General features: G+C 52.6%; 1 protein-coding gene across 2 annotated transcripts; it reads right to left on the bottom strand.

Annotated features, from left to right (window-relative positions):
• Positions 1-1,506: 1,506 nt before the first annotated feature.
• LOC106029565 (uncharacterized) lies at positions 1,507-10,405 on the bottom strand. 2 transcript variants are annotated; one of them, XM_048070796.2, is made up of 12 exons: positions 10,137-10,403; positions 8,621-8,736; positions 8,430-8,484; positions 6,355-6,699; positions 5,152-5,421; positions 4,441-4,557; positions 3,825-3,926; positions 3,235-3,357; positions 3,016-3,108; positions 2,714-2,806; positions 2,442-2,499; positions 1,507-1,681 (listed from the first exon to the last, which is right to left on the bottom strand). In XM_048070796.2, the coding sequence occupies exons 3-12, from the start codon at positions 8,482-8,484 to the stop codon at positions 1,621-1,623; spliced, it is 1,317 nt and encodes a 438-aa protein (XP_047926753.2). In that variant the 5' UTR covers positions 8,621-8,736; positions 10,137-10,403; the 3' UTR covers positions 1,507-1,620. The 2 variants fall into 2 exon arrangements, with proteins under 2 accessions (XP_047926753.2, XP_066861021.1); XM_067004920.1 differs by having other exon boundaries at positions 1,508-1,681; positions 3,016-3,103; positions 10,137-10,405.
• Between the last annotated feature and the right edge of the window lie 253 nt (positions 10,406-10,658).

The raw sequence follows: 10,658 nt of genomic DNA, 5'->3' as shown, positions 1-10,658 counted from the left end.
ACCCACAGGCACCAGGGCAACCAGAAAGTGTGACAGAAGGCTGGGAGATAAGCAAACGTGGCCCATGCCCTCTGGAGAAGGTACTACCATCCATGAACAACCAGATCTTGTTACCTTGGTTTTCACGTGGAGAAAATCATCCTCATAAAGGGCAGTGAGGCCTCATCACCAGTGTGATTTGTGTTTGCCTCCCCTTGGCCAGCCCTGAGGTTTCCCACGTGCATAACTGCAAGGGCCCAGCTACCTTTGCAAGAATACTTGGAGGAGGGGGGCACTGAAAGCCAAACTTTAAAAAGCCGTAGAAATGGGTGAATTATTAACCCTGAAACAGCTGCAATCTGGTAGAGCAGAGGCCGCTCTCAAGTACCAGCAAAAAGCTGAATATCGCATTGGCATCCTGGTGGGATAGGGGCATCTTGCCTAAAAGCCCTTTCAACATTTGCTAAGTTCATGAGTTACCTTGCTTTGTGCAATTAGCTGAGGCCATAATGACCTCTGTGGCCTCTCAGTTTAACGCTCCTTAAACATTCTGAGATCTGAAGACTCAGTCTGAGAGATCTCACATTGCAGTTTCTGTGTCCTAGTATCTAAAACCAGCCCAGCATCACTGCTTAGCTGTAGGGGGGAACCCTACAATGCTCAGCATCTAACCTCCACTTTTGATTTTAGTGTGTATTTTAGTGTGTATTTTAGCGTGTATTTAGTGTGTATTTTTCTCGTGTCTCCATCTTATTTAATTGCTTATGTTCAGTTGCATGCTCGTCCCAGGTTGTGTTTGGAGGAAGGAAATATGGTTCCTGCTGAAGCTGATACAATAATCAGAGGGGAAAAGCAGGAAAACAACAAGGCATTGGCGAGGATCCAGATTCCTGTTCACTGTCTGGAGTAAGCCCTCCCCTTCCCCAGCCCTGCAGCACAGGCAGGACCATAGGCAACACCCAAACCCTGGCCTCCATGATGCCCCCCCAAAAAACACCTCACATTTTTCATCCTGGGCAGAAAAACCCATCAGAGAACAGAGTAGCTACTGTCAACACCCAGTGACAGGGGGAATTCTGCAGAGAGATTTGCATTTAAGCAAATAGCTTCAGAAGCACGCCAAGGTCTCTGCAGGCGTGGGTGCTGCTGCTGGTGGGGACAGTGGTCCTTGGAGATGCTGTCCCATCTGCAAAGAGCATCGGGGGTGGGCAGGGAGGGCACAGAGCTGTGGATGTGGGGAAAAGCAGCCTGACCTCCCCTTCCAAAGCACATTGAAATCATCTGCACATGGGGAGCGAGCAGTTGAGTGTGGCCTCACACCGCGGAAGGAAGGGGTGGGGTGGGTACATTTGGTTAACTGCACACACAGCCGCATCCTCATTGACACAATGAACTAGTGAGAGAGACACTTGCAACTGTTCTTAAAGGCACTTCTCTACCCTGTGTCCTGGTTTTAAAGAGGAAAATAAAAGAGAAAATGTGCATTTGGACCCTCCAGTGCTGCACTGAATTTAAAAAAAAGGCAGAAATGATTAATTTATTTGCTGTTTATCATCAGTACATTGAAGGCTCAGACCTACTGAAACTCAGCGTTGGGGAGAAATTGGGTTGAGTCAGCCAAGTGTGAAACACCCCCAATGTCTAGCAGGTTGGAACAGGATCCTTGCTGATGGGCAGGGACATTTCAAAGGACCTGAAGGACCTGCAGGGAAGAAATTTTTCACAGTCATGGTGGTGAGGCACTGGAACAGGCTGCCCAGAGAAGCTGTGGGTGCCCCATCACTGGAGGTGTTCAAAATTGGGTTGGATGGGGCTTTGAGCAACCTGATCTAGTGAGAGATGTCTGTGCCCATGGCAGGGGGATGGACTGGATGGTCCCTAAGTGTCCCTTCCAACCCAAACCATGTTGTAATCCCATGTGCTGAACATCAGTGGAGCCAAAGGTCTGGTCCACCAGTCCCGACCTGCCCCACACCAGGCAGAGGCATGAGCTGTGGTGGCCTCTCTTCTCACCCACCCCTGCATGGCCCCAAAACCCAACAAGACCCCTACAGATAGGTCTAACACTTGTTCCACCAGCCCGGGATGGTTTTGGCTGGGGCACAGAGATGCTGACTGAGGCTGTGATGAGCAGGACGGGCACTGGGGGCTTTACCCCAGTGCATCCACAGCACCAGCAAAATACAAAGGGCGTGGAGGAAACCAGCAGGAATTAAGGTTTAATCTTCAAGTTGAGGCCACGAGTGACACATTTGTGGAGAGATTTGAGCAGGTGCTTAAGCATGGACCCCATTGGAGCATCCTACTCCAAATCCTGTGTAAAATCAGGGGCTGTGAGGGCAGAGCTGGGCTGCACCTTTCTTGGGGTCTATGACTTAAGACATGGGATAATTTTCATATCTCACTCTTTTCACACCAAGATGGTGTGAATTTATACGGAAAAAGGCAAAAGAAGGCTCTACCTTTCCTTGTCGGCACAGCCAGAGTCACGTTCATTCTGCCACCCCTGTGTGGTGTGATCTGCGAAAAGACAAGTCTGCTCGCGGGCTCTGGGCAAAGAGCCTGCGAGGCACAGCATTTTGGGGGATGGCATCCGGGGCTCAAATGGGGAAGGGAAACGGTCACCAGAGGGGCTGTGAGCTCTTCTCTAAAGCAGAGAAAGCCAAGTTGTGTGTAGTTCACATTGGTGCTAGATCGCATACGTGGCAAGGGAAGCGGAGGAGGGGACACTTACAGCAGAGGAAGATGGCGAGGAGGGGGAGGGCTGATACTGCTGCCGTGCTCACCGCGAGGGCGGTCACGTCCACAAACGCCGTGCAGCCGTCCTCTGCGGTCAGACAGGCGAAAAAGCAGAAGAAAACTCAGTCAGAAGGAAAAGAAAAGAGAAAGACAGGTTGCCACTGTGAAAATGTGCAAACTTATTAAAAAAAAAAAAAAGTAAAATTTTCCTGAAAAAAAGCAATCGGTTGCATTTTCTTTGAGTGGCTCCAGCTCCGGATGGCCAAGTGGAAGGGCTATTGCAGAGAAACTTCTCACCGTGCCGATGGTGGATGTTCTTTATGTGGAAGCTGCTCGTCAGCACCACCAAGAGCACCCCGCCGGGAGCCGCATAGCCCATCGTGCGCTGTGCTGGCCATGGGAAAGAGGACACAGAGACGTCAGCGTGTGCACGAAGGATGAGATTTTGTACAAAAGAACACCCCCCCACACCTGTTTTTTATTTATCTCCATCCCTGCCATCCTTGAACAGCTCACCTGTTGTGCTTTTGAGCTGGATGAGCTTTGTAGGCTGGAAGGTCACGTTGGCGGCCACCAGGAAGGTGACCACAATCACGTACAGAAGGACAATCTCTGGCAATATGATGGCAATGGATGGGCCTGAAAGAAAACAGATCAGGGCTGAGCATCACTTCTTCCACTTGCCTACCACCTTCAGGATTTTGTAAAGCTCCATCGTTTCCCTTTCCCACCCCTCCAGCCTTTTCAGTCTCTCCCTGCAAGCAGCTGCTCCATCCCTTAATCATTTTAAGTGCCCTTCTGCAATTACTCCTGGGAAAGGGCTTTCTGTAAAGGGGAGTAACTACATCAATGGTGCGGATGGGTGCCTAACCCATTGGGTTGCCCATGACAAGCTGAGATCACAACGGGGAAACCATCTATCGCCCCAGACGGGTCCGTTCCTTCTGTGGAGCACTGCCGTCCTCTCTAACCCACACAGGGATGTTCATCTCCCTAAGGTCCCCACCCCATGTGTCTTGCACAGCAAGGATTGCTCTTGCATGCTGCACCCTGCATGGGGGAAAGGAGAGGGGCCCGCACCGCACCGCCCCCAAAACGCCCCGTACCTTCTTCTCGCATCCAGAGGAGCCCGGCAGTGCCAGCCAGGATGGAGGAGACGCACACCAGCCCGCAGGTGTAGGCGCTGAGCCACCGCCACAGCTCCCCCCCTAGACACCCAGAGCAGCGCGAGGTGACATCCGTGTCCCCCCAGGGTATCCCGTGCCAGCCCCCAGCCCTCCCCTGGGTGGGACGCAGCATTGGGGGGTCCCTGTCGGGGGCATGGAGGGGTTGGCCTGCTCCGGAGGGAGGGGAGCTGTGAGGGGCTCTGTGCCCACGGCACAGCATGTGCTAAAGACTTCATTAAAATGGAACCTTCTCATAAAGTGAGTGACTGTGTCACTCAGTCATTTCAATCCTCTGAGCAAAAATGTGTAGGAAATGCCAGGCTTTAACCTAGCCAGAAAACAGAGCAAAAACAGTTTTCTCCCTTAAAAAGAAAATCCACCAAGGAAGGTTTCTCTCTTTACACTTAAAAGACCCGCCAGACGAGGAGAAGGTGAGATGTTCAGGCAGCTGGAAGGGGAACGAGCCAGTTACCGGCTCTTCTGGCAGCATCGCTCCTCGCTCTGCCCCACTGGGTACGGGAATTGGGGGTTCGGCTGCCCCTCACTGCGGACTCACTTATTCGTAGCTTTTCGGACTGGCAGACAGGAAAAATCAATCCCCATCCTGAGACAGCAGCAAAGACCACGGCGACCACTGCAATCCTCAGCACATCCTTCAGGGGAGGAGAGAGACCTGGAAAAAAACAACTCATGGCTCTGGGAATGAGGCCACCGACAGGACCAGCGTGGATGGCTCTGCTGAGCCACGGAGCTCCCCCATCGCTGCGATGGGTTTGCTTTGCTTGCCAGCTGGTGGATCAGTGCTTCTGCTAGAGGCTCTGGTCCATGAAGCATCTGCGCCGGGATGTGTGCTGCCCACAGGCACCCTGCCCACCACCCTCTGCCCACATCCTGCCCACCATCGCCTTGCCAAGGGCTGGGATGGCCAGCCAGGCCTTGGGACCTCCTCCAAGAGGGAATGGCCAACCTCCTTCTGCCCATCCTGCCAAGAACCATGACTTGGGGGCAGGCAGAGGTGCGATGGGACACTGGGAGGTGCTGCTGATCATCCTACGATGGGGAGCTCCACTCAATGGCACGTGTTGGCCACCGCCTCACGGGAGGGCGGCCAGGCCTTTGGGCATGGAGGAAGAAGGGGCTGAAACCACTCAGGGATGCTGGGGATGGGTGGAGAGCAGGAAGAGTGCTGGGAGCTGGGGAGCAGCATCTCCCCATCTCTCTCTGGGCCCAGGGGAAGCGCCACTTGAGCTGCCGTTTTTGTGACCACCTGCAACAGTGACGTTCAGGGAGGTCTCCTGCCAGCTTATCCCGTTGCTGGCATTGCAGGAGTAGGAGCCGCAGTCCGACTTCTTCACCGCCCTCAGGTGCAGAATGCTGAGGTTGCCGGAGACGTAGAAACCTCTGCCCTGGGGAAGCGCCTGCCCGTCCTTCTTCCAGGTGATGGTGTCCACCCTGCCCTCCACCACCTCACAGAGCACCTCACCGGTGGCCTTGGCCACCAGGCCACTGCTCCAGAGCTGAGGGCGAGACACGGGCTCTGGAAAGAGGACAGAAACACCAGCACTTCTCTCAGATATGAGCTGGAGCAGTTTTCACCGCAGCATCCTTGAGTCTGCAAGGATGCAATCACAGGTGCCCTTCTCCGGAAGGTCCTGCGCTGCTGGGAGCTGCTGTGCTTTCTGGTATGTATTTATTTTTCCTAGCTGAGTCATTGTTTTTATTGCATTTGAGTTATTACAGAGCATTTAATATATGAAAAAAAATAAGAAGAGGAAAGAGAGGCAGTCCCCAGGCAGATTTCTGTGTAGCAGAAAGGAAAAATGAATGGTGAGGAGCTGTGGTAGCATCATGACCACAGCCTTATTAGGAAGGAAATCCCAAGAGCAAATTAAGGGAATTGGCAAGAGCAGCAGGAGGAGCTTGTGTGTTGTTTAAAATGTGCTCTTATCTCTGCAACAGTGGCTGGCGCCTGCAAATGGCAAACAGCTGCTCAGCCAGTATGGTCTGAGGGGGAGGTTTTTGGTGACTTCTCCATAAAGAGCACCCTGCTGGGCTTCGCTCCATTAGTCCTGCCAGAACCCCTTGCTAAAGATGCTGCAGAGTTAGCAATGGACACAATCCCACCGGTCCCTCCGTCCTTCCACTGAAAGCAGAAAACAAGGGATGGAAGGGACCTTCTAGGATGGAGTCCAGCCCTTTGTCACAGCCAGATGCTCTAGGAGGTCTCTCTGGGCAGCACCACCAGACCCGGTGGTCACCCAGAGGTCTCCAGGAGGCTCTTCCCCAAGTCCCCCTTGCGATGTCTCCATCCATGGCTGGTCCAAGATCCTCATGATCAGCCCATGAGACTTAGCCCAAATCCCTTCTCTAAACCCTTTGGCTTGGCTGACGGTCTGTCCATATACAGTCAAGAAACATTACTCTGCTTGTATCCATCACCCCACGCCTCCCTCCCGTGCCCACCACTTACTGAGGACATCCAGCAAGATCTTCAGGCTCTCCCTTTCTGCCAGGTTGAAGGTCACTTTGTAGATGCCACTGTCGCTTTCCTGTAGGTCCTCCAGGAGGAGAGATCCATTGGATGGATGGAAAAGGGCTCGTCCCATGTAGGGTGGGTGGATGGCCACATTGTGCGACCCCTCATTGTACTGCACGATGGCGCGGGAGACGGTGCCATTGAGGTACTCCCACTGCGCGGAGTGGATGTGCACAGCATCAGCTGGCCCAGCAAGCAGCACCGAGGATCCCACCACCACCACTCTTCTCTGCAGGGCTCCCTCTGCTTCCACAGCCTGTTGCAAAGGCACCAGCAGCCCTGGACGGCAGAAGAAGACAGAGAGAAGACAAGGCAGGGAGATGGAGCAAGTCTTGGGAGAAGCTGTGCCAACGGCTCACAGGTGGCACCTGGACAGCTTGATCATCACGTCTCACAAAGCACTGCCATCAACCATCACGTCACCAGGCAGTGAGACATCCCATCCCGAGCTGGTAGGTGTGATTCAAGAAGTCTGGCTGCAGGGCTGAGAGCACTTCTGCTCGAGTTTTGTGTGTGTGGGGGGGTGGCCTTCCCTCCCAGTCTGTGCCTAGAAAGGGCTTCCCAAGCACCTCAGCCCAGCTCCTGGTCTTGTTTGGAGCTGAAAACATCTACCTGTGAACATCTGCGCAGGATGGAGCTGCTTCCCCCAAATGCGTGGCAGTTTATGGCTTTGTCATGGCTTGGGCTCTAAGCGACACTCCAAGGACTGCGAGTGGTCACAGGCCCGGCCCCGAGTGGAAAAAAAGAGTTTTCAGGGAAAGTCAGGCAGAAATCACTGCTAAAATCCCAGCCTGTAAAGCGGATTCTTTAAAAACAAACAAGCAAAAAGGTGAGGGCAAAGAGTTTAGAGGAAGGAGCCAGCTTAGGCAGAGGAAATGAAAGGAGGGGTAATTGTTTACTTAGAAAGAAAGGCAGCCATGAAATACAGGGTATTTATCTACCCAGGCGCAGAGCCAATGAATCGCCGGTGGCAGTCCCAGCACGACAGGAGTCCCTGTGCCTCTCCTGATGGAGAAGCCGGGATTTCTGCCCGAGGTCCTCTCCCCACCGGGGCTGCCAGGCTGACCCTGAGCGTCCGTGGGAGATGCTCGGGGCCGGGGCCGGGGCCAGCAGCAGGAGCCCCAGCCGGCAGCGCAGGCTCAGCGCCCTCCCTTCTCGCCACCGCTCCTGCCCCACGGGCAGCTGCCGGCGTGCACCACGCTGCCTCCTGCTGTCTGCAAACCTCCTGAGAACTGTCCCTCGGCCCCGGCCGGTAATCTCTCGCAGTGATTTGGCAGCGCAAGGATAGGCGTTAGGCGTAAGAATGCAAACAAACCAAGCCCTCCTGACGGCTCTTCAGATCTCGGGCTAGCAACATTTAGAAACAGCCACCGGTTCTTATTTTTGTGCCCCCCCAAACTGTGAAAGATGTCTGCAAGGAGAAGAAACAAGCTTATAATTGAAAATCCACTTGCTCTAGAAGAATACACTTTCCATGCTACCGTCAGTACAAAATAAGAGAAAACATTTCATTATAAGCATCTTTGTACACCTGCAATACCCAAAGCTCCTCCTGTAGATGCTCAGCACTCCCTGACACCGTGGCATCTGGAAAACAGTGTATATACCTTAACAGGTTTATTTTCCATTTCAGATGTTCACCCTGAAAATCTTTGTACATTTGTGCTTCAAGCCAGCCAGTGCTTTTATAAAGACCACAGTGAGATTATTTCCATAACTGCAATAAATTCTGTGTTATTACATATACTGGTCTCAGATGAACCTACCTGCAGAGGATGTTTATTCTCAGTACCATGCTTCTGAGTTGCTTCTACCTCCTCTGCCTTTAGACAGTGGATCAGAGATGCCCTTCCCCACAGGACAAACAATTTGTCCCATTTAAAAAGCCTAATCCACGTGGAACAGCAATCCCCACGCCCAATTGCAAATCTCTGCTGAGACCTCTGCTGGTTTGCACCAGGTGAGAATCCAGCCCCGAGCCTGCTGGATGGCATCATCTCCTAATTTACCTGCCAGGAACATCCAGCTGGTCCCCAGCAGCTCTATGGGATGGTGCAGCTGCATCTGCCAAGGAGAAAAGGCTCAAAAAATTCTGTATTTTAAAGGTAATGATGATTGCAAGTCAGGTTGTTGCTTGCAGGGGGCTGAATTCCTGATGCTCAGGAGGGTAGTGCCGAGGGTGGGCTGGCTCCAGGCTCACCGTTTCCCTGCTGATCGCTCCTCTCTGTTCCTGCTGCCTCTTCTCCTCTTTCCTGGGAGGTTTTCTGCTGGCAGCAGCCGCTCCCGCCCCAGCGTGCCACGAAGCTGCTGCTGTTCCTGCGGGGAGGAGTGGCACTGCGTTCCGAGGAGCCAGGCTGCAGCTGGGCAGAGCAGCGCCGCACCCCAGAAGTGGCCCCACCACAAGAAATGCAGTGCCTGATGGCCAGAACAACCCAGGGAGAAGAACCCATCTGACTTCTCTCCTAGGAGGAGTTTCCTATGTCCATGCCGGAAGCAATATAAATTCCAGGTGATGTCCCATTTTGTTTCCATGCCCTGAGGCCAAAGATCCAACCCCATCCCTTTCTTGCAGCTCAAGCATCTTCCATCCTGCCCCTGGGAGAGGGCCTCAGCTCCCTAAGCCTGTTTCTTGTCCTCTAACCTGCTTCTAGCGTTGGCAGGGGCTCTGGGACACTTGTTCCACTGCCAGGGGCTTTCTCCACCAAGACAGATGCAGAACGGGATCACCCGTGTGCCACAAGCTTTCCACAAAGGGAATTTCATTTTAAGGGGGTTTGCACTGGAGGAGCACCTGAGGACCAAGTTTCATGCTCTAGGCTGAGGAGCAGAGAGACGAGAGGCTCAGGAAGGTTAGAGCTGTGCCCCAGAGCAACAGGGAAAGCTTTCCTGCCCTGCCGAGTGTGGCTCAGTGTGACCACCAAAACTGGAGTGAGATGGATGCTGAGCCAGACAGCTGTCTGTGCAGCCAGTCATTTCACAATTTTGTGTTTTCATTTTTAAATGAACTTCTCTTTCTCCCTGTGCCTAGCAAAGTGCAGGTTCTCTGTTCCCATCTCCTTGGTTCCTCCATGTACGGTCACACCCCAGGCCATGTGCATTCTGTCATAGTGAAGCACTGCTGCATCCTGTGAGCTTGGAGAGCTGCAAAACTAAAAGCAACTGAAAGAAGTGTAAGGGTGCTGGTGCAAAACAGCAGCAGAAAAATGTGATTTGTCACAGGGAGCAGCAGCTCTGTCCCCTCCCTAGAGCAGCACATTGCTTGGGTAGCCCCTCGCAGCTGCAACGGATGCATCAACGTGCAACAACAGCCATCAGGGTGACAATTCAGTTGAAGTTGCCTTCAAGAATACGTGACAGGATGAAGCTTTCTTTCTCTGGGCAGGTGTGTTATTTGTTTGCAGTAAGGATGAACTGCCGTAGATGAAGGTAGTCCACCCACTTGTCCCACCATGCCCCCATCATCCAGACCCACCTCTCCAAAGAGACAATTTTCTATATTAGGCTACTCTAACATCATTCCTTCCACAACTTTTTGGAAGGAAACTTTAAAATCATGTTTTCCAATTAATCTTGGATGAACTGCATGAAAAAATGAGGCAAGTTAACTCCTTTCACGTTTACTTTTAAAAGCTTTTCTGTCACTTTCTGGCACATGTTGCACCCTGCACCTTTCAAGGACCCTGGAGAGATTAAACAGCAAATACAGCAGCACAAACCTATAAATATTGGCTGTGAGGAAGATTTTCCACACACGCTGATTCGGGCCAGTGCAGCTTATTGCGGTTGGAGAAAGATGAGCAGAGCGTCTGACCACCAGCAGATGCGAATCTCATGCCACAGCCTATCAAAAAGCACAGCACCAGGCCTCTCTCTCCCACTCACACGCTGCTGTAACCCAAATAGCTGTGAAGGGATGGTCATCGGTCTCTGCTAGGAAACAGAAATGTCTGAGTGAAAAAGATAATTACATTTGTTGGTCGATCTCAGCATCGCTCTGTCAGTGTTTAGAGGACCCCAGCCTTTGCCAAGGAGGTGCTCGGCTGAGTGTTCACACAGAGCATTTCTAAATTCTCCATCTAGGATTAAATGAGAGGGAAAAAAAATCAGTAAAGAGACTCCTCCACCTGATCAGTCCTGGCAAAGCCCTGGGATACCTTCTCCCTCTGTGCAAACAGCACCAGAGTCCAAGAAAGGCAGAATAGTGGGGGTCTGCAGGCACCTCTGGAGGTCATCTAGTC

Source organism: Anser cygnoides, chromosome 13, assembly GCF_040182565.1.
Source record: "Anser cygnoides isolate HZ-2024a breed goose chromosome 13, Taihu_goose_T2T_genome, whole genome shotgun sequence".
Lineage (NCBI taxonomy): Eukaryota > Metazoa > Chordata > Aves > Anseriformes > Anatidae > Anser > Anser cygnoides.
Note: the sequence above shows the minus strand (reverse complement) of the source record. Positions and strands in the feature narration are given on the sequence as shown.